Source organism: Doryrhamphus excisus, linkage group LG3 (genome assembly GCF_037039965.1).
Source record: "Doryrhamphus excisus strain RoL-2023G ecotype Guam linkage group LG3, RoL_Dexc_Guam_v1.1, whole genome shotgun sequence".
Lineage (NCBI taxonomy): Eukaryota > Metazoa > Chordata > Actinopteri > Syngnathiformes > Syngnathidae > Doryrhamphus > Doryrhamphus excisus.
Window position 1 is genome coordinate 3,788,132 of NC_136359.1, and position 24,952 is coordinate 3,813,083.

Genomic DNA, 24,952 nt, shown 5'->3' on the forward strand with positions numbered 1-24,952 from the left:
GGATAAAATGGGCCACGAACACACTTTCTACATGATTGGAAATAAAAAGTTTATTCAGTCACCTCAATAACTTAACATCACAACAGAGTGCTTCAGAATTGATTTTTAATAAACACAACAGTGCGTAGTTAAAATGTCAAAAAAAAAAAAAATAAAGCCACAAATGATAAACAGGAAGTTTTAAGAATTACTAGAAAGGTTTCGGCATTTTGGATGGAGAGTGGGGTTAAACATGTTGTTTACAAAAAATATGTAATTAAAAGGCTGTTGTCACATTTTCCATACAATATGAGATGTATTTTACCACTGATATTCATTACTGAACCAAAAATATCAGGCTGGATTGTTTTACAGGTACAAGTTTGCTGTTCTGCATTTGTATTTTTTTTTCAGTGCTGTTGAAGTATTACCAGGATAAATACTATTTAAATAGCACTACTTTTTTTGTTACTTGTTTTGGGCCGTTTTCTTATCAAAGATTTGTTTTAGTGTCGTTAATGTCACCACAACCCTCCATTGCTTATTTGCGGTCAAAATGGGCAACAACTCAGGAACAAAGAGTGTGAGATGAAAGTGGGAATCTGGGAATTTTTGCACATACAAAACAAAAAAAAAAAGGACATTATTAAAATAAGAACAGAAAAACTATACCGAAGGGGCTTGCTTTAAAAGCACAATCTTTGTTTTGTACGCCTTCTAAACTGGTTTCAAATCTCTATGTTGGAAACTTATATGCAAGGAGTCTCTTAGAACAGCGTTTTTGCGTATATTTCAACGTTTAGTACGATCCGAATTTTCACCTGCTGTTCTAAAGCCACTCAATGCACACAAGCCAGACAGGGAGGGACAAAAACTGCAACTTCCGTCCCAGCGGTGTTACGATCCCATGCGGGTGGTCGTGGTCTTCCTGTCGGAGAAGAAGCTCCTCAGTAGCAGCAACTGGCTGATGCTGACCACGAGCAGGACGATGGCCTCGCCGATGGACCAGAAGGCGACGCGCGTGTTGAGGTCCTCGGCCCGGCTGCGACCCTGCGCCTCGCGGAGGCGGAAGTGCGTCTGGTAGTCGATGACGGACTTGAGGGCCTCGTGGATGGATACGCAGGCCGACTCCAGCTGGGATTGTGGGTTTGAAAGAAGAATCCAAGATCAATGAGGGGTAGAAATGACGATAACAACAACAGGAGGTACCGTTGGGGCCATAGTCCCCATCGTCACTTCCTCCCTACATGTCCGGAATATATTTATTGAAACACACAAGTCTTATTTATCTCTTAAATGGCTTATTTTATGATTATTATTTACTGTATTGGGGAAGATTAGTGTAAAGGTGACTATAGGGGTGTTATTCTATGTCTAGAGGGCTCTACAACTATAAAAAAAAATACAATGTAGAACAGGGGTCTCAAACTCAATTTACTTGGGGGCCACTGGAGCTAGGGTCTGGGTGAGATTGGGCCGTATCAGGTTTTCCAAAAAAAAAAAAAACAAACCAAAAAAAACGCATTTATTAAAAACCAAAAAAATTAAATTTCTACAAGAAAAGCTCTGATAAAACATTCCACTGTTCTCAAATATCTTACTTTTTATTTTTCTACACAAAATAAGATGAAAAATAAATAAACAAATCAAGAATAAAGAAAATCAATCAATCAGTAATAAATAAATAAATATAATAATAATAATAAAACGGCAAATAATTAAAAATTAAGAAACCACATATAGTTGGTGGGTAGACAAATTATTTTTTTCATATTAAAATGAACAAAGCATTATTAGAGCCCTGTAGACATGACAAAACACGACTATAGTCACATTTATACGCTTTTTATTTACAACATATTGCGCAACTGCCGGGTCTTGAGACACATGCTAACTCGCAAACTAGAGAGCTAGCGACCTAAACGGTAGCCTTCAAGTTATTTCCTTTCAACTTAAATAGCCAAAAACTTACCACTTCCACACGGATAGGGAGGATAACTATTAACAGTTATTTAACCTTTAACATGAACATTAATCAAACGTAATAATTTTTTCTGGGTACATGATACCATACAGCATCCATATCAAACTTGCGCGGGCCGCACTAACATTAAACTTTCATAATCAAGGCGGGGGCCTCAAACTGGTGTCCTGCGGGCCACATTTGGCCCGCGGGCCGCGTGTTTGAGACCCCTGATGTAGATGCTCTAACTACCAAAATATTTGATTTACAAACAAAGAATACTACTTTGGGGAATCTTTAATTTATCACGGTCGGGTATGGAAGCAATAAACCGAGATAAACAAGGAATTGCTGGATTCCCGCAGGAAATAATGGGAATAGGATGAATGAAGTCGCAAACTTTCAACTGCAAAATTGATTTCAAATTTTTTGTTTGATTTATATCAACTGCATTGTCAAAATAAAGTATATATAGTCTTCATGTGGCAGACAATGGCAGTTTAATGATGATAACACTGATTTTTTAAAGTACTACTGGTAAGTACAGCATGTGAAATTTGGATGACTTGCCGTTCTTATAAAACACTTACTTTTTAAAGTACTACTGGTAAGTACAGCATGTGAAATTTGGATGACTTGCCGTTCTTATAAAACACTTACATGGGTGAGAGCCGTGACCCTGTTCTCATTGGGGAAGAGCGGCGGGTCGTCGCCGACCTGGAAGTCAAAGTACACCGTCTTGTGGGTGAACGTGGAGAACTCGTTGCTGAAGCAGAACTTGTAGGTGCCGTCCTTGGCCGCCGTGAAGGTGAAGCTGTCGTATTGCTTCTTCATCTCCTTGTACAGCGTCGTGCCTTCCGGGTCCTCCAAGCGGCAGTCCACGTCGTAATGGCCGCCTGTCACCACCTGGGGAGGAACATTGGATTTGAAATCTCCTGAACACCATTCCGGTGCTTGTGCAGTCATTTCCACCGCTGCTGCAACCACCCTTGATTTTTCCAGATTATACTATAACTACATCAGCATGTTGAAGTATTTGTGATTTTAGAAATAAGGAGTTAGTATGTTCTCTGTGGGCGCCATTATGAATTATCCTTACTGGCCTTTTTTGCAGTACATTTAGCGAGTGAAGATTGCTTTTATAGTTATTAGCCCATATTTCCACACAATAAGTAAGATATGGTAGAACCAGAGAGCAATAAAGAGTGTGGAGTGAATTTTGCTTTGTTCAATATTGAAATATTTCTGGCCAACTTATGTTGTATATTTGTAATATGAGGTTTCCAGCTCATATTTTCATCTATTGTGATCCCCAGAAATGTATTTTCCTTTACTCTTTCAATGTCTACATTGTGTATTTGTATTTGTTGGTACGTGTCCTTTCTGCTGTTAACAAACAGCATGATTTTAGTTTTATTTAGGTTCAAGGTCAATTGTAATCAAATCATCTTTTTAGTCCAATCCAATCCACTTTATTTATATAGCACATTTTATAAACAGTGTTTCCAAATAATAATAATAATCCAAAACTAAAAGAGCATTTAAGAAATAATAGTAAAATAGATATTAAAATATTAAAAACAAGAAACAAAGCAATAAAAGTATAAAAAAATAAAAACAATTACAATAAAAACGAAGAACTAAAAGACACAGGACCATACGACTCACTCCCGAGTTAAAAGCCAGAGAATAAAAGTGGGTTTTAAGACGAGACTTAAAGCTTTCGATGTTGGGGGCCTTTTTTTTTTTTTTTTTTACTTGGGAGGGGAGAGAGTTCCATAGTTTGGGGCCAACCACAGAAAAGGCTCGGTCCCCCTTGCTCTTAAGGCTCGTCTTAGGCACCACAAGTTGGAGCTGGCCCTTGGGCCTCAGTGAGTAAATTTGGATGAGGTCCAAGATGTATTTGGGGGCCAGCCCATTCAACGCCTTAAAAACAAACAATAAAATCTTAACATCAATCCTAAAACGAACAGGGAACCAATGTAGGGAGGCCAGAATTGGGGCGATGTGCTCCCCCTTTTTGGTTCCTGTAAAAAGCCGTGCCGCACAGTTCTGGACTAACTGTAAGCGGGAGAGAGACTTTTAAAAACGGGATTTTATAACTGCATTAATTTGTTTGTTGAGTTTAAAATAACTGTCTATTCTGTGACCATTTATGATTTAGTGACCATTTATGATTTAATAAAACATAATGTACAGTCTGTACTCCCTGCAGAACAAAAAGCAGTGGTATCATCCGCAAATAATAACAGAAACTTATAAGTCTTTTGTGACTTTGGAGATATCATTGATGTACAAGTTGAACAGTTTTGGTCCCAGTATTGACCCCAGGGGAACTCCTCACGTAATATGTGAACTTGCATATGTGTATTCTTCTAGCTTTAGGTATTGCTTCCTGTCAATTTACAATTTACGAATAGATGGCCAACCGGCACACGGCGTCTAGTGGTTAGCGCGCAGACCTCACAGCTAGGAGACCAGGGTTCAATTCCACCCTCGGCCATCTCTGTGTGGAGTTTGCATGTTCTCCCCGTGCATGCGTGGGTTTTCTCCGGGTACTCCGGTTTCCTCCCACATTCCAAAAACATGCTAGGTTAATTGGCGACTCCAAATTGTCCATAGGTATGAATGTGAGTGTGAATGGTTGTTTGTCTATATGTGCCCTGTGATTGGCTGGCGACCAGTCCAGAGTGTATCCCGCCTCTCGCCCAAAGACAGCTGGGATAGGCTCCAGCACCCCCGCAACCCTCGTGAGGAAAAGCGGTAGAAAATGAATGAATGGCCAACCGGCAAAAGAATAGGTGCAGTACATTGTGTTTGCATTGTGGGGAGTTGGCTGTATACTTTGTGTTACAAGGAATGCATAGAAGCAAAATTGCACAAGAAACTGAAGTCAACACACCTGGAATTCCAATGTGCACTTGGTACCCGTGGTGATATCCTCGTAAAAACACTGCTTGGCGTTGTCAGGCAACTCAAACGTGAGTTCGGAGCCCAGCACCCAGCCACACAGGAGCTGGGCCCACAGCACCCGCAACATCACCCGCAAGGACCCGTACATTTTTCTTTGCAGGTCAAACACCCACAAGACCCACAAAAAGAACAAGCAACCTGCAAGTAATAGAGCATACGTTAAATGCTATTCTGATGAGGGGAAGATGACCAAGCAAAACCGGACATTATCATTAGCAACAAATTGTTAGCATAATGCTAACGTACAAGACGTCTGCCCATTGTGTCGTGGACACAGGAAACCGCTTACGCTTGAGGACGCCACGAACTCACCGCTCGTGTCACAGCACGTCCTTATATTTCAAATAAAAGTAAGCCAAAACGTTACACTGATGTAATGACACTTTTTGTTTCAATTCGCCTTCTCTCCTCACCTCAATACGCTGCTCCCACCCGGATGCGACTTAAGCAACGTTATTACAATGGGACCACGGCATTGGCCAACACTGGTGTAAAGCCCGCCTCCCGCCTGTCACCGTATTGGCTTTAGAACAGGAGGAGGAGCTTTACGGGATCACGTGGTGTGACACTTGTTCCGTTTTCCAACGTGGCCGTTGCTACGTAATTGTCCTATTTTTATTTTAACCAAAACATTAAATATATGAACTAATTTTAAGTAACTTGCTTTCTAAATAAGTATATTTTGACCATTATGCAAAAAATAATGTTGACCTGATAAATCATTTATTCTTGATGTCAAAATATCACCTTTATAATGCCATGTTTTACTCCTTTCCATGACGTATACAAACAATGTACGAAATTAGCGTAACATTGTTTTAATATGTGTCGTGATTTAAAAAAAATGCTTATTTGATTAAATCATTTTATTGCGTTACAACAACATTTGTGGACATTTTCCCCCCATACTTCAAAATAGCAATGACAGTCAGTTTAGTTATAATAGTTATGTAATGTAATAAAGCAATCTAATAGAAACTTTATGTATTTATATATAAATTAAAAATAAAAAGTTATTTAACAGTAAATGTTAACAATGCATAGCCGGACATTGAAAGTTGAACTCGAAATAAAAGAACCGCACACGAGAATCCTACGCCAACTCTCGCGAGATCAAGCCGAGCGACGTTACTGCGCAGGGGAGGGCTGCGCCGAGAGCTGGCGAGACAAAACAAAAGCCACTCATTTCAACCACCTGGCGCTGGTCGCTTGTTATTATTCTCTTTCCGAGATAAGGTGTTTATTTACCGCGTTCCTATCCTTGTGCGACCGCCCCCCCCTGCGCCAATGCCGAGCAGCACGTCTTTGCTGGAGGCCGACGACGGAGAATCCGAGGTCCCGCCGCCGCTAGTACACGCTTTCGCCGGCATGGGCCTCGACGAGCACCTCGGCACCCAGAGCCAGACGGCAGCGGAGCAAGTGGATGATAGCCCAGCCTACCACCACCAGCTCATGCCAGCTTCACATTTTAATATCATCGGTACGGTCCTAGACTTGAAGCCCCTGCAGCAGCAGCACCACCGACCACCCTCGGGAGATGAAGGGAGCGTCACGCCCGAAGACGAAGACACGGCCACCGCCGGCTGCTCCCCGGGCGGTTCTTTGCTAGCGCAGGCCCATCAATACCTGCCTTCGGGGCCGGGTGGTTGCGGCATGGAGCAAGTCGAGACGGTGCTGCTGTACAATGGAGACGAGCGGGACGATCCGGACATATCTCCGACCGTGTTGCCCCCCTGTGTGTACGGAGGGGATCCGGGCTTCGAGGCCGAGGCGTCGCTGTTGGCTCGACGGAAAAGTGTCAACACAACCGAATGCGTGGCCGTGCCTAGCTCGGAGCATGTCGCGGAGATAGTGGGCAGGCAGGGTGAGTGGAAGTTTCTGGAATACCAATAAATGTATATAAATGTATTTTAAGTTGAAAATGGAGGAACTGACGTATAAATGCTAACTGTTATTTTGTGCTAATAGACGGCAAGCTAACTTTTTAAGCTAGTAACTTATGTCCACCGGCATTGTATAGCGTTACAACATTACATTGTAATTATTTGTCAACGTTTTTAAAACATTGCATGTGCACACATTACATTACATATCTGGCGATTATGTCAACAACATAACCACGAAACCTTGTACTTTTTATGATTTTTGAAGTTAACATTAGATTGAGTGCAGCTAGCTACCTAGCTAGCTAGGTTAGCATTAGCACTGGCCATAACTGGGTCAGCGTCCCCCCAGCTTGAAATAATTAAGTTATGTCGAACAAGTTCTTTCAGCTATTATTCTCATTAATATAACCTACTTACCCAATTCCGTGTGTATGTTTTTGCGGTTACGTTTGTACAAGTAAGCGTCTCTTTGTCTCGAATACGAAGTAATGAAAACTGCTTTGCCACATCAGCTCCACTTTTAAGTGCAACCATCCTTTGTTGTTAAATATCTCGATTTCTTAATGCGATTCAATATTAAACATGGGTATTCGACATCATACACTTGCGCATGTAAGTGGCGTTTGTTTGGTTAGCTATATTTTCGTTATGGGTGGGTTTTGCACTTTGTCAGAGTGCTGTGTAGGAGCCCTGTTGCGAGGGGGGGCAGGGTGCACACATTACACAGTTAACACAACAACAGGAAATGGCTGGACACAACCACAGCTGAAAGGAATATTTAATCTATAAGCTGTGCAATTTTTGATTCATTATGACTTAACATTGTGGTTATAAAACAAGGGTGAGGCTGAATGGTCTCAAACCCGAACAAATGTATAACCATTGATTGCCTTTTTCTCCAGGCTGTAAAATCAAAGCACTTCGGGCCAAGACCAACACCTACATTAAGACACCGGTGAGGGGTGAGCAGCCCGTGTTTGTCGTGACGGGGCGTAAGGAAGACGTGGCGATGGCCAAAAGGGAGATCCTGTCCGCCGCTGAGCACTTCTCCCTCATACGAGCCTCTCGGAACAAAGCGGGATCTCTCTCCGCTGCATCCGGGCCGGGGATCCCGTCTCTACCTGGACAGACCACCATTCAGGTCAGTCGGCACAGGATTGAAAACTGACATTTTGGGTAAAATGTGCACGTGTACAGTATGTTTATATTGTATTGCATATGTATATATATTTTTAATTTACAGGTGCGGGTGCCATATCGTGTTGTGGGATTAGTGGTGGGTCCGAAAGGTATGTTCATTTTTTTTCACTTAATTTGCATCTTCAAAGTAGCGATGGTCACTATTGATTTTTTTTAACCTCAAAGTCCTTTTAACCGGACATTTCAACCGCACATAACATTTACCTATACAGTAAAGTCTCGTTATATCGATATCGGTTATATCGAAGTACTGCTTATTACGATACTATTTTCATTTCCCAGCAAATTTCTAGTCTTTTATGATATAATTAGTTCCGGTTATTACGATAATCCGGTTACTACGATGCCCTTTTCATCTCCCGCCAGCCAATTTGGTCTGCTTATATCGATACAAAAGCAGCTTAAATCAATCTTTGCTTAAGGATTTCAATACCACCATTAGCGAAATCTGAAAACGGCGTATTGTTTGATTTTCGGCTAACACCGTTTCGGCTTTTCCACCGACGGACGGTAATTAGAGGATTACAGGTATTTAAAATGAGGTAAGTATTAAACACTCTTTTGAAGTAAAGGAGTAAATATTTGTAGAATTTAGAGGGAAGATTCAGTGAATAGACTTAGTGTTTTCATGACGAGGATGACGAGGACGAAGTGTTACCTGTCAGCGTGTTCAGCCCCAAACCGTGGTAAGGGGCGGCCTGACTTGGGCAGAGAAAAAAAAGAACGCGGCGAACGGCTGCTTCCAGTCAACTTTATTTTTCACACTTCCACCACCAGAGCGCAGCACACACACCGTTTCCCGCACTTCCTGGTTCACAGGTCATGCTCAACCCGCCCCACATAGCTGGCCAAACACATGCCTGCAACAGAAAAACCAACTGACATAGCATACACACCTATTCCAACGAAGACACAATCGTACAAATACATGTATTTAATTGTGTTGTATTCAGGTATCTTTTTATCGCTTGCAATAATCACTGTTTTTCATATTTACATGCTGGCGTTCGTGGTTTCTCTCGTGTGTATAGAACAATGTCGAGTGCATTATTGCCCACTTTTAATGCAGTTCGGCGCAGGATCGGATATATCGATAGTCCAGTTATATCGATATTTTTTCCGACTCCCGAGAATATCGATATAACGAGACTTTACTGTATGTATATTGTATATATGTATACAAATGTGCAATATTTCCATCACTACCTCAATCATATTTATTTAACAACCCAATACAATACACTCATATGTGACTTTACTCATCTGTATACACCAGTTATTATTTGCACTATGACTCATTTATCATTGCACTAAAATTGATATATATGCAATATGTTATCTATGCTCCTGTGTATATTTTGGATATCTTGTATATATCTTGTTAAATTGTCTTTTTTTACTCTACTTTTGTATACTTTTTTTTTTTTTACTTGATTACTGCACTGAAAGGAGAAGCTCTCTAATCTCGTTGTACATCTTGTATAATGACAATAAAGGCCATTCCATCCATTCCATTGCAGTATATCAGATACAAGGCAACATTAGTGGGGAGTAGGGGGGGTACAGACCTGGTTCACGCAATGGGGAGGGCACAAACTTGCTGCAATGCTAATAATACACTCACATTTTAACTAAGTTTGCATATTTGCTGAAGAAAAACATGATTAAACTTGCAGCTCCCTGCTTAGTTTAAAACGTGTAGTGAAGCCTGAGTTGTGTTTATTTCATGTCATAAAACCAGAAACTGATGAATGTGAGATAATCATTGTTTGGTTTCCTAGGGGCGACCATCAAACGGATTCAGCAACAGACCCACACCTACATCGTCACCCCGAGTCGTGACAAGGAGCCCGTGTTTGAAGTCACGGGGATGCCCGAGAACGTGGACCGAGCCAGGGAGGAGATCGAGGCGCACATCGCCCTCCGCACGGCCACCTGCGGCGGTGGCATCGAGGCCCCCGGCGTGGACAACAACGACTTTCAGTTCAACGGCACCGACGTCAGCTTCGACAATTCGGCCGTGTCCGTGGGGCCGGGTGAAGCCAAGTGGCTTCACGCCGGCGCGTCTGCGGTCAACAACGGCGGCCTGATCCCGGTCAGCCTCGGCGGCCCCCAGCGAGCCAACAGCAATATATCCGGCAGCGTCCGCATGTCTTCCACTTACCGCAACGACAGCTCCAGCTCGCTCGGCAGCGGCTCCAGCTCCACCGATTCCTTCTACGGCGGCGGGAACCGGATGTCCGATTTCAGCCCCACGTGCTCCTTCAACGCCAATTCTAATAACAACAACAGCAACCCGGGCGCTACGAGTTTCTGGTTTGGAGACGGCCTGCCTCCAGTGGCATCCGAGGACCCGGCGGGCCCCGGAGGCGGGAGCACTTCCTCAGGATTTGAGCCCTTAACCATCTCCACTAGCCAGGTGGCTCACCCCACTGCACAGCCTCACATCTGGAGCCCCTATGTGGACCACCAAAATCTTCAGACCTTCGATGGTCGTCCCACTCAGGTTTGACATTATTTGTATTTGTATGCTTATGTGATGTATAGTCTGTTTCTGCGGTCCGCTAGATGGAGCCCGTGTACCACCAGTGGTGCGCGTGCCACAGTTTGAGAATGAGTTAATTAATCACAGGATTCCCTTAAGAAATATCTCATTAATCATTAATTGTACTGCATTAACGGTGGCTCCCTGTCAAACGTCTCTGCAGACCAGTCAGCCCGGCACGCCCCGCCTCTCCCCAACCTTCTCCGGGATCGAAGCCATGGAGCACCGGGCCCCCCCGAACGAGGTCCACCGGCTCCCATCCTACTGCTCGGCTTTCTCCTCCTCGTCCTCCGGCGAGAGCACGGCCTCCTCCCCGCCGGAGTCCTCCCTCGCCTACCGAGCCGGCCTGGGCTCGGCGGTGCGGGGGCAGCCCCAGGAGATGTGCGTCCACTGCATGGAGAGCCACGTGATCGCCGCCCTGGTCCCCTGCGGCCACAACCTCTTCTGTCTCGATTGTGCCACCCAGATATGCCAGAGCCCGGACGCCGCCTGCCCCGTGTGCCTGTCCCCGGTCAGCCAGGCCATTCAACTCCGCAACATGTGACTTGGCAGGTAGGGGCCCGGCCACCCTATTGGCCCCCCAGTTCCTCATCTTGGCTTTAGTAGAGGAGATATAAGTAAGGAAAGATGTGCATTAATGGTATAGTTCAGCTTGTTCATGTGCCTGCCAATTGTGAAGTCTTCTACTTAGATGAATTGATCAACAAGATGGGGCGGAATCCTTCAATGTAGCAACGGGTGGGCTGGAAATTCTTTTTTTTTTTTTTTTTTCACCCTGAAACGGTTACTTCAGAGTTCCTGCCTCACCTACAGTTCCAGAGCGAACAGCGTTTAAAAAAAAAAAAAAAAAAATCACTGCTGTAGTTTGCTGAGTCTGTAGCCCCGCCCCCTTTTGTTGAATGGTGCTCGCCGGAGTGGAAAAACCCAAGTAGAGGAGGAGCATGTTTACAAAGCCGCTATTTACCGATTGCTACACATACTCATTCACGCGTTACGGACAAGAAACACCTCGACGTTTAAAAACAATATCCGATGTTTACATGCTTTACTATTTTCTACGCATGCAAACCGCTACACTCCACCCACGTACTGTGTTACCTCAGCGGTGCTTTAGTTCCCACATCGGAATGATGGCCTTTTATCCAGGCCACCCCCACCCCACACAAGGACACACCACTACGCATAAAATCAAATTGTTTACGATTATATTTGTGCCTAAAATTTGGATTAGTCGAGCGGGGTTTTGCTTTGGGCTCCTGTTTACACGAGAACCATTCAGCCAAAACACGAGCTACACGAGTACCTCTGTTATTAGCGGGTTCAATTTCCCTTTTGGAAATGATGTCAATCCAATTCCTGATTATAAAGACTTCCCGTACTAGTAATAGTCACAATTCATAGAAATAATCGAACAAAATGCAATTTTACCCCAAAAATGATCACAATTTTACTTGTTTTGAATGTTTTTATTAGTCCAAAAAGTCATAATTCTTAAGTGGTTCAATTCCTGAAGTGGTTTTTGCTCCTTTTTAAGAAAAAAAAAATAGCCACAATTCTTGAAAGTAAGCCCAAAATACAATTTAACTTGTTAAACTGCTTTGGCTTGTCAGACAAATAGTCACAATTTTTAAAATAAGCAAAATAATACCAGAACAACACTTTTTTTTTTTTGCTATAACTCGTGTAAACATCCCAAAAGAAGACGACCTTTTTCGGTAAGGAAGCCCCACCATTGACCTACATTGTGCACAGGCTGGATAAAAGATAAAAATATTGGCACTTTTTTTTTAAATAAATTTGTAGCCCAAATTAATTTTAAGTTAATTTTAAAAAAATATTTGACAGTTAAAATGTTTATATATTTTAGTTACAATTTAATTAGTATTAAAAAATCACGATTGGCAATTAGAATTGAGGATGACAAACTACAAATTTTTTTTTTGCAATAAAATTTTAGTCCAAATTAATTAATTTAAAATTAATAAAAAAATTAGACAGTTAAAAATGTGTGTATATTTTAGTTACAATGTTAATTAATATAAAAAAATCACGATTGGCGATTAGAATTGAGGATGACAAACTACAAAAATTTTATTTTCTTATTTTTAGTCCAAATTAATTAATTTTTAATTAATGGAAAAATTATTTGACAGTTAAAAATTTGTATATATTTTAGTTACAATTTTAATTAATATAAGAAAAATCACAATTGGCGATTAGAATTGAGGATGACAAACTACAAAAATGTTTTGTTTTTTTTTTGTATTACATTTTTTGTCCAAAATTAATTAATTTTAAATTAATTAAAAAAAATATTTGACAGTTAAAAATGTTTATATATTTTAGTTACAATTTAATTAATATAAAAAAATCATGATTGGCGATTAGAATTGAGGATGACAAACTGCAAAAATGTTATATTTTTGCAATAAATTTTTAGTCCAAATTAATTAATTTAAAATTAATTAAAAAATTATTTGACAGTTAAAAATGTGTGTATATTTTAGTTACAATGTTAATTAATATTAAAAAAATCACGATTGGCGATTAGAATTGAGGATGACAAACTACAAAAATGTTATTTTTTTGCAATAAATTTTTAGTCCAAATTAATTTAAAATGAATAAAAATTATTTGACGGTTAAAAATGTGTAGATATTTTAGTTACAATTTTAATTACTATTAAAAAAAATCACAATTGGCGATTAGAATTGAGGATGACAAACTACAAAAATTTTTTTTTTTTTTTTTTTTACAAAACTGCACAGTGGGGTCAGTAACCAACACCCTCTCATTCAATCCCCCCCTCTCACCCTTCCACATTAATGTTAATGAGCATTCTCACCTTTTTAGGCACAAACCAGATCTTTTGTTTCCTCGTTCCTGTCCATGCAAGACTAGACAAACAGTCCGAGGAAGCGCTAGGCTGCGATATCATTCACTCTTCCACTCGCTTGACGGTACAAAACACGGCACCGCTTTTTTTTTTTGTCTCTTCTTTTTTTTTCTTCATATCTTATCTCGCTATTGACTAGTCGGGAATCTTTCATCCATTCCTCCACTTGCAATCATCTCAAAGTTGTTATTCCTTGTCCTTGCTAACTTTTGTTTTTGGGTAGCGCCTGGACACTACACAAGGTCAACACTGCTGCTTTTATTTTGGGAGTCATAAAAAAAAACATCCAGGTTACTTCCCATGTGGGCCTTTTATCCGTCCTTTTTGTTTTATTTAGCCCCCCCCCCCCCTCTCAAAAGGGTCCATCCCTCCCGAGGGAATGCAATACACTGTCGACCCCCTTGGCTTATTTTTGTCTATGTATTATATTAAGGACTGATGAGATCTACTTATTTTTTATTTTGTTACATTTCATATTATATAAATATATCTATCTACGAAAAGTATCTATATTCCAATGTTTACAATAAGAGTAACATTTTTGTATTATGTTTGAGCGATAACACCAATGAAGAGTTTTTTGTTGTTTTTTTTTGCAACGCTTCTCTGCTTTGTAGTTTTGCAGATTTTTGTTTTTATTTTTTTAAGTGTCGAATGCCGCCACTGGAAATATGGAATGTGCGTGCAAACAAGCATGTTAAAACGTAGCCGCCAGCGCCAACAAAGCCGAAAGATTCAAGCTGCCTGCAAAATGTCTTTTGAATTAAGAACGTGTACATTTTTATTTTTATTTTTACCATAAATAGAAGCTCTATACAGGCAGACACATGTTGTTCAAAGTGTTATTTCCGCTAATTTTTACTACACAATTATTTGTTTTGTTATGTATATGTAGACTGGGGGGGGGGAAGTCTTATGGCATATAGAAATTCAACACAGGAGTCAGGAGTTTAAAAGCAGACTATATTTTATAACGGCCTTTTAAGTTATTTGCGGCCAAAGCACTGATATTATATATTTGCTGTAAAGAGAATTTTAAGAGTTTTATTTTTCTGATATCAAAATGTTACTTAATAAAGACGGTTTCATTTAAAGCCAAATCAAGCTTTGTGTGTCTTTATGTTAAATGTTTATTTTGTGTATTTTTGTTGCATTTCAGTATGCTTGTAAAGCTCAGAAAATACAGCATATGATTGTGTGCTGCATCCTTGTGGTGTATTAGAGCGATGTATGGTTGTTGTTGTATTTCCAGTTTTTAATTCTTATTTTTATTATTACCAGTAGAGGGTGTTGTATACATGTTGAAAATCATCTCGTAACCCCAGTACTCGGAATCCTCGGCGGCTGGGATCCTGATCCAATCCGTTTTGCCTTAAAGGGACACACACACTGACTCCGGTAGGTTAACCTTGCATAAAAGGAAGCTCTTCTAAGCAATAGCCATATTTGCCTGCAACGCTGCGGTTGTGTATTTTTTTTAAGTACCTTTTGACATAATACAATGAGTAAGTACAAAAATGTATATTTTCTCTTTCTTGATTATTTAATTAACCAAAGTATTCCGTACAGAGTGTGAACCAACAAGCATTTAAATCTTACGGAATGCTTCCGGTATGAGCATCAGCATGCCACTACCAGCCATTAGGAAACCTCAGCACACACTAGCCGCCCACATATCGAGCCACAAGAGTCCTTATTGGCTAAGGGAAGAACCCGCCCACTGTGCTGTGTGTTCTGATTGGCTAATACACCTCTGTCAAGCTTCTTCCGGTGCAGTCGTTCTCGAACTGCTTTAGCTTCTTGCTAACTGCCAAAAGTAGCTAAACCGGCTACATGAATCGAGGACGACGGCAGGTTTTAACAAGAATAACAACGACTAACCACGGTCAAAGTCGTGTATATGGTGAGTCTCTTAACTTATGTCCTATATAAGAAATTAAATTCGAACTTTTAGTGTTTAAAAATGTGAGAAAATTTTATGCCTGTCTGAGAAAACAAACTTAGCTACTTGGCGTTTTTCCACTTATTTTGGAACCTACCCCCGTGATAAACAACAGAACTGAAAAATGTGTGAAATATTTAAAATCCATAACGTTAAAAAGCAACTAAAACACATTGTATCATTGTTTTATTTACGTAAAAGCGAACCAATGGAAATCATTTGCATCAGCTATGAGTCCACAAGCATGCACTACATATACACAACATTTAACATAACGTGTCTTAGTGTTGTTTTTTTTTTTCATTTTTTAAATTTTTACAATACAAATGAACCACTAACTAGCTGCATATGAACGATGAAATGGTTATTAAACAAGACGAGTGCTAAAATATATTAAAATCACTTCATAAAAAGGTACAAAAAAATCCTTGATGTAAAACCATGTATTTCAAATAACTAGAAAATGGAGTTTTCACCTCTTAATACTGAGTTCAAGATGTCTTCCACAATGTTAGGTACACCTGCACAATCAAATGAGGATAGTTAGTTTATTTGTTTAGTTTTTTTTTTTTAAGAAGTGTAGTTAAGCCTGCCTGCCTGGCTTGTGGAACAAACAACAAGGGGTAGGCATTTATAAGCTTTTGCTTCAGCCTACTCCTTTTGGGCTTGTTATCAGATGGTTGAATACAAATGTAAATAATGGAAAGTTATATTTTGATTTTGATTGATGTAAGAAATGCACTGTTATGATTCATATATTTGCCCAAATAAAGCGGAAAAAAAAAAAAAAAAAAAAAAAAACATGTGATGACACACATGGCTATTAGATCATTAATAAGTCAATTTTGCATGTATGTAAGACCATGCTTGGACCGTGCCGGTGTACCCAAGATGCTCCTTGATCAGCCTGGTCAGGAAAAAAAAAAAAAGGCAAACATAGCCAACTATAAAGATGATATACAGTATGTAAATAATCCAGCTTGAAAGAACACAGCACTCTGGTCTAGTTGTCTACCAGCAGCTTGATGGATACACAGTGATTCCTTTATGGGGGGGGTGTTTCTGGAATACTACAATGTCCTACAGCACCGTCAAACCCCACTCCCCCGCCCCTCAAAAAAAAAAAAAAAATACAAAAATTAAAGGAGCTGCTTCTTAGTCTAAAGGTTGGGGGTCCGCGATGGGCATGGTGTGCAGGACCTCATCCAGCAGCTGCAGAGCTCGGTGGAGGTGGATCTCGATCCAGCACGGCGTCTCCTTGATGCTCTGCCGGGGGTAGTCGGGCCCCCAGCCTTTGACGAAGCTCATGCGGAGGATGCACAGTCGCCGCAGGTCGTCCACGCCGATGCCGGCGGCGGCGGAGAGACCTAAGATCGGGGACACAATTTCAAATTTAACCTCTTGGCTAGATTTTTAATGCAACGGTGGACCGCGTCTTACTGATGGCTGGCGCGATGCCTCCCACCGAGCCCGGTCCAGGGATGTTTCCTGCCACGGCGGCCGCCTGCGCCGCTGCCGCTGCCTGAGCGGTGGCCGCCTGCTGCTGCATCTGCCTGTGACACTGGCGGAGGTCGAACACCTTGACAGGAGACACCATTAAGAACAGTTCATCCAGCATGAATAGCGCTGACCCACTTATGGAAGGTTGGGGTAGTAACACAAAAACTAAAATTTCTTAAAATGTATGAAAAATAAGTTAAAAATGTGAATGGCATAATATCAAAAACATGTTTTTTGAGGAATACCTGGAATATGAAATGATAACAATTTTTCATTACAAAGATATTTCAAGAAAACAACCTGACCGGGTCATTTTTGACCCACTTATGGAAGGTTGGGGTAGTAACACAAAAACTAAAATTTCTTAAAATGTATGAAAAATAAGTTAAAAATGTGAACGGCATAATATCAAAAACATGTTTTTTGATGAATACCTGGAATATGAAATGATAACAATTTTTCATTACAAAGATATTTCAAGAAAACAACCTGACCGGGTCATTTTTGACCCACTTATGGAAGGTTGGGATAGTAACACAAAAACTAAAATTTCTTAAAATGTATAAAAGGTAAGTTAAAAATGGGAATGGCATGATATCAAAAAAATCTTTTTTGAGGAATACCTGGAATATGAAATGATAAAAAACATTAATTACGAAGATATTTCAAGAAAACAACCTGACCGGGTCATTTTTGACCCACTTATGGAAGATTGGGGTAGTAACACAAAAAAAAAAAACCTTAAAAGGTAAGTTAAAAATGTGAATGGTATGATATCAAAAACATGTTTTTGAGGAATACCTGGAATATGAAATGATAACAATTTTTCATTACAAAGCTATTTCAAGAAAACAACCTGACCGGGTCATTTTTGACCCACTTATGGAAGGTTGGGGTAGTAACACAAAAACTAAAATTTCTTAAAATGTATAAAAGGTAAGTTAAAAATGTGAATGGCATGATATCAAAAACATGTTTTTTGAGGAATACCTGGAATATGAAATGCTAAAAAAATTTCATTATGAAGATATTTCAAGAAAACAACCTGACCGGGTCATTTTTTGACCCACTTATGGAAGGTTGGGGTAGTAACACAAAAACTAAAATTTCTTAAAATGTATAAAAGGTAAGTTAAAAATGTGAATGGCATGATATCAAAAACATGTTAAATACGTATGTTGGTCAGCTACCTTGATGTAAGCGCTGGGGTAGATCTTATGAACGGCGTCTCCTGGCGCTCGGCCCGCCTCTCTGTCCAAGTAGTAACTCTGCACAAAGACCGCGTGGTCGCTGAGGCACCGCACCCACACGTCTCCCTCGCCTTTACACTCCAGCTGGACGCCTTTCCCAATGTGAAGCCTGGGAAACAAAGCGAGACAAGAGGAGTAACTGGCGTTATCCTCCATAGAATGCCTTTCTTCTTCCTCGTGGCGGACGCTACCTCGCTCTCTCAATGGCCTCAGTGCGATGGACGTTGCTCAGCTGACCCAAGCAAAACCTGTCCCCGCCCGACGGGTCCACATAGCCGTCCACCGTCACTATGGGGCACGAGGACGGCACCTTGAAGGTCTCCCCAACCTGCAGGTCCATCTCAAAATAGGCGATGGAGCACCAGTAGTCTGGGGCTGAAAAACATCATATTTTCATTTGGCTTGCTCACTTTATTAGCATCATCACAAAATTGGAATTACGTTTATGACTCTATAAATAATGCGTTTACCATTATTAGAGCCCAGTAGACATGAAATAGCACCCCTATAGTCAACTTTACACTAAACTACACAAGCTACAGAATCATACAGAATCAAATAAGACGGCTCACAGGATATAGCAAGCTACCGAGCTAACTAGTTAGCCTCCAATTTATTTATTCTACACAGTGTTTTCAAACACAATGACAAAGAAGCCAAAATTGCGGACTAATTAATGCAGACAGGAAGTGACGTTGGGGGTTCAGAGTTGGGGTTTAGCAGTAACCTGTGTTATTGTGATTATGATTATGTTGTTATTATCATTTAAAGGTGCAATAAAGGCCTGTTGGACACTTAGTGACCAATGTAGACAAATCAATTGTTCAATCTAAATGGCTTTTTGTGTAGTTTTATGTGTGTGTTCTTACCAGGGTGGTTGGATATGGGAGGCTGAAAGGCAAACTCATCATGGACAGACCCTGGGAACGAGAGTCCCTTGGTCAATGACAACACCACGGCTTTGCAAAATTCACTTGAAATCGAACACGGTCGTTGCCTGCTGGACTTACAGTAGTGAGCCGGCTGCGGCATGGGAGGGTGGTGCTGGAGGTGACCGTTGCTGTGGTGTGATGTGTTGGGGGTGAAGCTGCTGCTCCTGGACCAGGTGGTGCTGCCGCCTGGAGGACGGGAAGCAAAGAGTCAAAAAACAAATACATGTTTCTCTGTTTGTTCAGCTAACTTGAAGTTTGCAAAAGACAGAATTGATATATTGGTAATTACGTTACATATTACAGGTATTTACAGCCAATAATAAGACACCGACGTATGGAAAGTCGTTTCCGCCACTGGACGAGAAACAATATCCCATTAGTAAGTCATGATTTGGAGATAAAAAGTCCTAATTATGAGATTAAAAAGTCCTAATTCTGAGTTTAAAAAAATCCAAATTATGAGATTAGTCATCATTATGATATAAGGATGCCGTAATTATAAGATAAAACGTTGAAATGAGATAAAATGTCAAAAGTATTATATATGAAAGTCATAATTATAAGAGTCAAAATCACGAGATAAAAAGTCCTAATTTTGAGGTAAGTCAAAATAATGAGATAAAAAGTCCTAATTTTGAGGTAAGTCAAAATAATGAGATAAAAAGTCCTAATTTTGAGGTAAGAAACTCAAAATAATGATAAAAAGTCCCAATTTTGAGATAAGAAAGTCAAAATAATGAGATAAAAAGTCCTAATTTTAAGGTAAAAAAGTCGAAATAATGAGATAAAAAGTCCTAATTTTAAGGTAAAAGGTCAAAATAATGAAATAAAAAGTCCTAATTCTGAGGTAAGGTCAAAATAATGATTAAAAGTCCTAATTTTGAGGTAAGAAAGTCAAAATAATGACATAAAAAAGTCCTAATTTTAAGGTAAGAAACTCAAAATAATGACATAAAAAAGTCCTAATTTTATGGTAAGAAACTCAAAATAATGAGAAAAAGTCCTAATTTTAAGGTAAGAAAGTCAATATAATTAGATAAAAAAAGTTGTGATTTTGAGGTAAGAAAGTCAAAATAATTACATAAAAAAAGTCATCATTTTGAGGTAAGAAACTCAAAATAATTAGATAAAAAAGTCCTAAAATCAAGGTAAGAAACTCAAAATAATTAGACAAAAAGTCCTAATTTTAAGGTAAGAAAGTCAAAATAATGAAATAAGAAGTCCTAATTTTGAGGTAAGGTCAAAATAATGATAAAAAGTCCTAATTTTGAGGTAAGAAAGTCAAAATAATGAGATAAAAAAGTCATAATTTTGAGATAAAAAAAGTCAAAATAATGAGATAAAAAGTCCTAATTTTGAGGTAAAACAATGAGATATGATTTTGAGCTGGTTGAAAAGAGGCAAACAAAGCATCTTACTTCCTGATCCTGTGGCAACGGTCGGGAAAGATGACGTGGAGGCAGAGGTGGACGCCTCAGCGGGAGGGAGCATGTTGGCGGGGGCAAACATGTCAGAGGGTCCTGGGCGGCCACTCGATGGAGGGTGTTGAATGGTCTGCATGGATCGCCCCTCCTCGATGGCGGGGAGGCTCTGCTGTCCATCGAAATCGTGCTCATCTTTGACCATGAGCGCCGAGCCGGGCCTGGAGCCGGTTAGATTGAGTCCTGATATATCTTAGGGGAGGGTAGAGCAAACACTTTAGTTTGTGTACGGGTGAAACCACATGCATAATAATATCCACCCTGGGGCTCACCGATGCCGGGAGAGACCACCCTCTCGTAGTGGTAGGGGTTGACGCACACGCTGTCACACTTGAGGTCGAAGGCAAACTGGCAGTATTTGACGTGCTTCAGTTCATTCTTGTGCAGGTCGGGCCAGCGCCACAGCTTGGCGTAGACCACGTGCGGGAACCCTTTGCGGCCGGCCACCTGTACGGAACAAAAGACACAATCAGCTCCTCCATTTTTCTCACCGAGACGCCCGCTGTCATGATATGCGCCACTGATGTGCGTTTCATTCAGAAAATTTCATATTTGAACTTGGATTTTTCAAATGTATTTATTATTATGGGCTTGCTCAGTAATGCAAGCCCCATAGACTGCTGCTGTCTATGGGGCTTGCATTACTGAGCAAGCCCATATCGTTATTCCTTGTGATGTTTAGTGGGGACACTATGGGACTGCCCCAAACTTTTCGGGACCTGCGGCTGTCTTGCTAGGTGTTAGCATGGTAGCTGTTAGCATGTTAGCATTTAAGCTAATTTACTAATGTCTAAAGGCAAACAGACACATGGCATGATGTGGGGACACTATGGGACTGCATCAATCTTTTCGGTACTTGCTAGGTGCAAGCACGGTAGCCGTTGGCACACCGGGCCCGAGGTTCACAGCACAGGTGGCAAGCCCATGACATAATGACAGCATTTTAACATTTTAGCTAATTTACTCATGTCTAAAGGCAAATACACATGTATGATGTGGGGACACTATCGGACTGCCTGGACACTGTTGGGACTTGAGGCTGTCTTGCTAGGTGCTAGCATGATGACTGTTAGCATGTTAGCATTTTAGCTAATTTACTCATGTCTAAAGGCAAATATACATGTATGATGTGGGGACACTATCGGACTGCCTGGACACTTTTGGGACTTGAGGCTGTCTTGCTAGGTGCTAGCATGATGACTTTAGCATGTTAGCATTTCAGCTAATTTACTCATGTCTAAAGGCAAATATACATGTATGATGTGGGGACACTATCGGACTGCCTGGACACTGTTGGGACTTGAGGCTGTCTTGCTAGGTGCTAGCATGATGACTGTTAGCATGTTAGCATTTTAGCTAATTTACTCATGTCTAAAGGCAAATACACACGTGGCATGATGTGGGGACACTATCGGACTGCCTGGACACTTTAGGGACTTGAGGCTGTCTTGCTAGGTGCTAGCATGATGACTGATAGCATGTTAGCATTTTAGCTAATTTACTCATGTCTAAAGGTAAATACACATGTATGATGTGGGGACACTATCGGACTGCCTGGACACTGTTGGGACTTGAGGCTGTCTTGCTAGGTGCTAGCATGATGACTGTTAGCATTTTAGCTAATTTACTCATGTCTGAAGGCAAATACACACGTGGCATGATGTGGCGACACTATCGGACTGCCTGGACACTTTAGGGACTTGAGGCTGTCTTGCTAGGTGCTAGCATGATGACTGTTAGCATGTTAGCATTTTAGCTAATTTACTCATGTCTAAAGGCAAATACACACGTGGCATGATGTGGGGACACTATCGGACTGCCTGGACACTTTTGGGACTTGAGGCTGTCTTGCTAGGTGCTAGCATGATGACTGATAGCATGTTAGCATTTTAGCTAATTTACTCATGTCTAAAGGCAAATATACATGTATGATGTGGGGACACTATCGGACTGCCTGGACACTTTTGGGACTTGAGGCTGTCTTGCTAGGTGCTAGCATGATGACTGTTAGCATGTTAGCATTTCAGCTAATTTACTAATTTCTAAAGGCAAATAGACACATGGCATGATGTGGGGACACTATGGGACTGCATCAGCCTTTTCGGTACTTGAGGCTGTCTTGCTAGGTGCTAGGGCCCGAGGTTCACAGCACAGGTGGCAAGCCCATCAAAATTTCCGCAGGAATTTTCTAGTTAATTATTAAATGTATTCACTGATTTCACCGTGTAAACCTTAAAAGAGGTCTGCACTCGGTTTTAGTAGATTTCACCCAACCTGTAGTCGTCCATCCAGAGTCCTGGGGATGGTCACGCACTTGCTAGGATGGGCGCCGTTGGTGGTGATGGCGGTGATGAGCGAGTCTAGCTCGTCCTTTTTCTCCTTGAGCTTCTTCACCAGGCTCTCGATGGCCCGCTTGGCGAAGCTCTCGCTCTCGCCGCCCTGCCTGTGACACATCAGGCTGTGGACGATGCTCAGGCAGGCGTCGTTGCTGCTGGGCGTGTTGGCGATGGACATGGCGGCTGCACGGCGGTAGTATGGAGGGCGCACTGTTTGGAGGAGGCTTCTTCACCCCGTCAGACACACCATCAGGACACTGAGGGTAGAGAGGATATGTGAGGCTTTATTGTGACCAGTGTCCCTAATAAAGTGGGTAGTGGGGGTCTCAAAATGCCAAAAAAACTCTGCTGTTTGTATATAAATGTTGTTAAAAACTATACATACATGAATAGTTGAACATCTACGTTAAATTAATTGAAGATTATGTCAATATTTGTGAAGCTCTTATTAGTATATAGTTAACTAAAACGCCACTTTCTGCAATAAAACAAAACTGTAATAGTAGCAGCAGGCAAGCCGTACTTCCGCTATGCCGAATGACCGCCAGGCCCCTTCAAAATAAATATTTTTATTTTAGCCACAACTCGCCCTGTAGTTAAATGTGCCAACTGACAAAAGGTTTGACTCCAAAACGCCGTCGTAAGATATATAAAAGCTAATATCATGTATATGTTTGTTTGGCACTATCTCTTTCTGCGTTCTGAAATTCTTCCGTAGAACCTGACCACCCCCAACCGGAAACAGAAATGGCTACGCTATTATATTTTTACAAGCTAGTGCCTGAAAACATCAGCAGGGATTGTTGATAGCAAGCTAGCAACATAGCATGCTAATGCGGCGTAAGTAGTAAGTCATTTCGTGTAATTAATCAAATTACTGGCTACCTTACGTGTCAGACATATTGTTATTTACCACATTTATCCCATTTCGTACGTGACTGAGTGGGTCAATTATATAAGCTTCCAGCACTTTCCTTTACCTGGCGCTAGCTGCTTGGTGTAGCCGCTCGCATTTGCTTTTCTTCCTCGTCGTTCCCTTCCGGAATGTTCTCTGGTTCATCCGCCGCAAAACTGAACCAGTGTTTACAAATCACATGGCGGCGAACAGCGGCACTATTACATCGTCAGAAGTGGAAGAAAATATGTATAAGGCTGTTCTCGGAATCTCAGCCCTTCGGGTGAGTTCACATCCACGGCGTTTCCTTCTTCCTCGTCTTGTTTTGTAACAGTGTTTGGTAGGGCAGGTCACTCGACGCCACACTGCCATCTTTTGGCTTGGAGTGTGAACAGCAGACTTAATACAATTCAAATTGAAATGTGTCATTTTTGAGGTAGTGAAAGTACTGAAAATAATGACTACAACCACTTTTTTTGTATAGAATGACGAAGAATGACGAAGAAATGCATCAACATTCAGAAAGAATTAAGAATTAAAACGGCATATTGCTTGTATCATTTATTGTATTACTTTACTGTGTTACAGAAAATTTACAAAGTGCCAAAACAAAAAAAAAAGTTATGAAAACTGCACTTTTTTTTACCATCATTCACAATCCTTATGTGTGACATAAACGCACGTCTTTCTCTTTTCTGTACGTTCTAAAGATATAATGACATAAAACAACTAATCCGCCTGGAAAGTCCGCTATTAAAACACCTTCAAAGAACAATAATTAGTATTTACAGCAGGGGTCTCAAACACGTGGCCCGCAGGACACTAGTTTGAGGCCCCCGCCTTGATATGAAAGTTTAATGTTAGTTTGATATGGATGCTGTATGGTATCATGTACCCAGAAAAAATTATTACTTTTGATTAATGTTAAAGGTTAAATAACTGTTAATAGTTGTCCTCCCTATCCGTGTGGAAGTGGTAAGTTTTTGGATATTTAAGTTTAAAGGAAATAACTTGAAGGCTACCGTTTAGGTCGCTAGCTCTCTAGTTTGCGAGTTAGCATGTGTCTCAAGACCCTGCAGTTGCGCAATATGTTGTAAATAAAAAGAGTATAAATGTGACTATAGTCGTGTTTTGTCATGTCTACAGGGCTCTAATAATGCTTTGTTCATTTTAA

General features: G+C 40.8%; 3 protein-coding genes across 5 annotated transcripts; 1 reads left to right on the forward strand and 2 right to left on the reverse strand.

Moving 5' to 3' along the window:
• Window positions 1–88: 88 nt before the first annotated feature.
• tmed7 (transmembrane p24 trafficking protein 7) lies at window positions 89–5,473 on the reverse strand. Of its 3 annotated transcripts, none has more exons than XM_058070479.2 (4): window positions 5,329–5,473; window positions 4,845–5,053; window positions 2,603–2,848; window positions 89–1,113 (listed from the first exon to the last, which is right to left on the reverse strand). In XM_058070479.2, the coding sequence occupies exons 2-4, from the start codon at window positions 5,001–5,003 to the stop codon at window positions 877–879; spliced, it is 642 nt and encodes a 213-aa protein (XP_057926462.1). In that variant the 5' UTR covers window positions 5,004–5,053; window positions 5,329–5,473; the 3' UTR covers window positions 89–876. The 3 variants fall into 3 exon arrangements, with proteins under 3 accessions (XP_057926462.1, XP_057926463.1, XP_057926464.1); XM_058070480.2 differs by having other exon boundaries at window positions 5,228–5,334; XM_058070481.2 differs by lacking the exon at window positions 5,329–5,473 and adding an exon at window positions 5,205–5,322.
• A 554-nt stretch (window positions 5,474–6,027) lies between these two features.
• Window positions 6,028–11,854, forward strand: LOC131127918 (RNA-binding protein MEX3B-like). Its single transcript, XM_058070274.2, has 5 exons — window positions 6,028–6,779; window positions 7,704–7,942; window positions 8,045–8,090; window positions 9,783–10,507; window positions 10,710–11,854. The coding sequence occupies exons 1-5, from the start codon at window positions 6,203–6,205 to the stop codon at window positions 11,088–11,090; spliced, it is 1,968 nt and encodes a 655-aa protein (XP_057926257.2). The 5' UTR covers window positions 6,028–6,202; the 3' UTR covers window positions 11,091–11,854.
• Window positions 11,855–16,185: 4,331 nt separating this feature from the next.
• LOC131127920 (mothers against decapentaplegic homolog 4-like) lies at window positions 16,186–24,086 on the reverse strand. The gene is made up of 10 exons (XM_058070277.2): window positions 23,864–24,086; window positions 22,822–23,140; window positions 20,820–20,994; window positions 20,485–20,739; window positions 19,145–19,252; window positions 19,004–19,054; window positions 18,326–18,509; window positions 18,075–18,243; window positions 16,825–16,963; window positions 16,186–16,751 (listed from the first exon to the last, which is right to left on the reverse strand). The coding sequence occupies exons 2-10, from the start codon at window positions 23,059–23,061 to the stop codon at window positions 16,540–16,542; spliced, it is 1,533 nt and encodes a 510-aa protein (XP_057926260.1). The 5' UTR covers window positions 23,062–23,140; window positions 23,864–24,086; the 3' UTR covers window positions 16,186–16,539.
• Between the last annotated feature and the right edge of the window lie 866 nt (window positions 24,087–24,952).